Consider the following 4,198-nt stretch of genomic DNA (forward strand, 5'->3'; position numbering starts at 1 on the left):
GGTGGTGGGTTTCAGGTGGGTTGGGAAGGAGGGGAAGTGAGACAAATAATGAGATAGAGAGGAATAGTGTTTGTGTGGGGAAATCAATATTTAACAATTCCTCTGGAGGTTTTACCCTGCTAACACTGGGGGAGCTAAAAGCCAATGGAAGTGAATTGAGCCGAAATGGAGGAATCAGTCTGGCTGTGCCATTCTGGCGTCCATGTTTCTTCTATGATTCAATCAATCATATTAAATCCTGCTTCACAGCATCTTCTTTCCAGGAGAATTGGCCAGAAAAATAGCAAGAACAACTCTTAAGTGAAGGACACCATGTTCAAATTAGTTGGTTTAAATAATCAAGAAGCGTTCAGAAAATCTAACTCCCTGGATATTTGGCCCTTCCAGAATGGACAGAAATGCCCAGAATGGACATGTTTAAGGGGGAAAAGGGAGAGAGAAAAGGAGGGAAGAGAAGGAAGGGAGCAACAATTCTGTCCTAATACACTCTATAACTACTCACATAACATTGACTGTAGGTTTTCCAGTGAAAAAATCTCCCACAGTGACAAGGGTCCACCTCATACTAATGTTGCTCCAACCCGAAGGGAAAACAGATCCTCCCTGTGTCATGAGTAATTCCAGTAAGGAAGCCAGCTCCCCAAGTGGTTCATTCATTCAATCCTGGGTCTTTACAAGTGAGAGCCAGAGTGACTGTGCGCAGCGGCGCAAGTGTGTTAGATACAGTGGGATCGCGCTTGCGCTATGCTGAATCACCACCGACCTGGTTGTACGTGAACTCGCTGCTCTCAGCGAGGGCAAGCGTCCAGAAGAACACTTCAATTCGTTTTGCATTAGCTTCGATCATGGCACTCTCGTTAACGCAAAAAGTGGGCCCGTCGCTAAAAATCTCCATGTCTCCTCAGGTAGTGAAATGCCTCAGAAACATTGGCCCCGGTATAAAAATCAGCAAAAATTCAGCTAAAACTGCGGAAGGGGGCAACACAAATTCATCTTTTGTATTATTTCAAATCATAATAAGGACATTGATATAACTTGAGTGGCAATATCACAATGCCTGTATTAAAGTTTGGTAAGAATGACACACTGCCATCAAATGGTGGATCAAGGACGTGTGTTTCCATTCAACCTTCCCTAAATGGAAGTGACATAATCATTTCAGAATGAATTAAAAGAAGTCAAATATTCCAAATTCAAAGATTCTTGTATTTTTCCTCTGCGTGTTAATAAACCGGTCATAAGATAGTGTCAGTGGTGAAGTCCTGCTTGGGGACAGCGCTTTCCTTCTGATGTATATTTCTCATCTCTGTACACCAAACTGCAAATACAGAGAGCCCAAAGAAACAACATGACAGGCTTTAAGAGATACACTGTGTTTACGCTGCGTTCTAGACAGAGGACTTCGTTCCCTCTGCAAGCCCCAATGTCAAAGGGACAGAATATCAACAGGAGCTTCTTTCCAACAGCCACTGAGGACTCTGAAAAAGTGAAATACTGGCTGTTATTAAAACCAGGTTCTATAAAGAAGCCTGTTGACTGCCAACACATCTAATTACATGGAAAATGTGGCGTGGGCTTTGAATGGAATCACTGGGGATAGACATTGGCATTTAGATGATGTTATGTCGGGACTAGATTCTGGATGACACACGTATTTTGGGGAGATAGTCTTAATCACCAAAGCCTCTGAATAAGCTAATTGTATCTCGGCATTGGGCCGGGTAATGGCCTGTCATTGTTCTATCATTGGGGATTTGGAAGGGGTTACACACACACAACACACCACATGTACAAACAAACCACCTTCAGAAACGCTTTGTGTGTGTGTGTGTGTGTGTGTGGTGTGTGTGTTGTGGTGTGTGTGTTGTGTGTGTGTGGTTGTGTGTGTGTGTGGGTGTGTGTGGTAGACCTATGTCTCTGCCTATACATCACAGTTTATTTTGAGAGAACAATCAATTCCTTTATCAGTTTGGCAATAAGTCAAGAACAGAACAGTCAAGACCAAAAACAGAGTCCTCAAGGCGAGAAGGACAGAGAGAGTCTCAGAGCGAGAGACAGAGAGAGTCCCTCAGAGCGAGAAGACAGAGAGAGTCTCAAGAAGCGAGAGACAGAGAAGTCCTTCAGAGCGAGAGACCAAGAGAGAGTCTCCAGAGCGAGAAGACAGAGGAGAGTCCTCAGAGCGAGAGACAGAGAAGAGGTCTCAAGAGCGAGAGACAGAGAGAAGTCTCAGAGCGAGAGACAGAGAAGAGTCCTCAGAGCGAGAGACAGAAAAAGTCCTCAGATGTGAGAGACAGAGAGTCTCAGTAGAGAAGTCTCCAGAGAGAGAGAGAGAAAAGAGACTCAGAGAGAGATACAACCTCAAGAGAGAAGAGAGAGAATAGACACTCCAGAGAAGACCAGAGAAAGACACTCAGAGAACCCAGAGAAAGACACTCAGAGCCAAGAACACTCAGAGAACCCAGAGAAAAGTACACTAGACGAGACTCAGAGAACCAGAGAAAGACACACTCAGAGACTCGAGACCCTCAGAGAAATCCACTCCAGAGAGACCCAGAAGAAAGACACCAGAAAGAGACACTCAGAGAGACACTCAGAGAGACCCAAGAGAAAAGACACTCAGAGACTCAGAGACGACCCGAGAAGACAACTCAGAGAGACCCAGAGAAAGACACTCAGAGAGACTCAGAGATGAACCCAGAGAAAGACACTTCAGAGAGACTCAGAGAGAGTATGAGAGAGAGAGTGATCAGAGAGCAAGCGAGAGAAGGGGAAGAGAGTCTCAGAGAGAAAGAGAAGAGAGATAGGGAGAGGGGTAGGAGGAGAGGCAGAGGGGGAATACGTTTATGCTGATATAGTGCTCTGCTCTGGGAGGCTGCTTTGCATATCAGTGCAGCGGAGCAGAGGGAGAAATGTGGTTCAGCGTTGACCAGGCAAAGCTGAATATCTTAAACCTCACTGACACCCCTGCAGGCGCTCTCTCCAGGCTCCCTCTGATAAGCACACACACACACACACTACAGGACATCAGGTGGGAGGATTGCTGTGTTCCCACGTGACTGTGTACAGTAAGCGTTTGTTTAACGGTTCAGCTTCATACTCACATAGGGCATGAGAGCCAGTGAACAGCAAACAGAGCAACAGAGCGCAGAGGGGCAGCAGGGCCGGCAGAGAAAGGCAGGGTGGACCACCGGCGGCCATCTTGTTCCGGGGGCGACTTTTGCCCTGGCTGGAGAGCCGAGGCCCCACAAGAAGGAGGCTGGGGTCTTCACACAGGACGTCTTGGCACTCTGCAGGGAGGAGGAGAGGAAGAGAGGAGATGATGAGCTAGGATTTCGCCAAGTGAGCATTCAAGCGTTTTAAAAGGGAGTCTGCTTCAAAGCCTGAGGTGATGTCACACACACACATCCCGGTCGCATACAACACACGAATCTTCACTTTGTTCAACAATGGATCAATTCCAAACCTCTACTGCCTCTCTGAAGGTCACCATTGTGTCAGTAAATGCACACTGTTGAGCATACATGACCATACATGTTCCTATCAGCTGTGTTGCTAGCTAGACAACACAAGGCTCATATGCATGGACAGCATTTATGACAAGACACACACCACCGTCACATAGACTGAGAGCGGCAAGGAAGCAGGAAACCATCTCCAGAGCTGTTCTGCCCCTATCCTAATAAACTGCTTTTCACATCTCATAATTAGCTGGGGCTTTAATCTCTCGATCTTGTCATTATTTGCTTATCGGCACATTGTGTAATTATGGGGGTACCCGCCGATATTTCAGACAGCGTGTCTTTGTTTTAGTCAAATTGCCATTAATCCCTGCATGTGTCCTGAAGGGCACCCTATACCCTTCGTAGTGCACTACTTTTAACTGGCGACTTACAGGCCCTGGTCAAAAGAAGTGCACTATAAGTGTAATAGGACGCCATTTGGCACGGATCCCCTGTGTGCGCACGGCGGTGGCGCCCAGCAAGTGGGCCCTCGTTGATATGTCTGCCACGTTTAATGCCCGAGCGCAGTTACACACTTTAATTAAAAGAGGAGGAATTAAGAGAACACGGAGGGGAAGAGAGAGAGAGAGAGAGAGGAGAGAGATGAGTGATTTTTCAGGATCCATGACATGAATGGAGAGGAGGCTGAATACCTGGTGTGTATGTGTGTGTGTGTGTGTGTGTGTGTGTGTGTGTGT

At 46.7% G+C, this 4,198-nt stretch overlaps 1 protein-coding gene across 1 annotated transcript in view; it reads right to left on the reverse strand.

Moving 5' to 3' along the window:
• Positions 1-4,198, reverse strand: part of LOC111975548 (receptor-type tyrosine-protein phosphatase S-like) — a 268,179-nt gene that overhangs the window by 152,081 nt on the left and 111,900 nt on the right. The window contains 1 exon segment of the mRNA XM_070447461.1: positions 3,102-3,287. Coding sequence (XP_070303562.1) covers positions 3,102-3,287 — 186 coding nt within the window.

This window comes from Salvelinus sp. IW2-2015, linkage group LG16, assembly GCF_002910315.2.
Source record: "Salvelinus sp. IW2-2015 linkage group LG16, ASM291031v2, whole genome shotgun sequence".
Lineage (NCBI taxonomy): Eukaryota > Metazoa > Chordata > Actinopteri > Salmoniformes > Salmonidae > Salvelinus > Salvelinus sp. IW2-2015.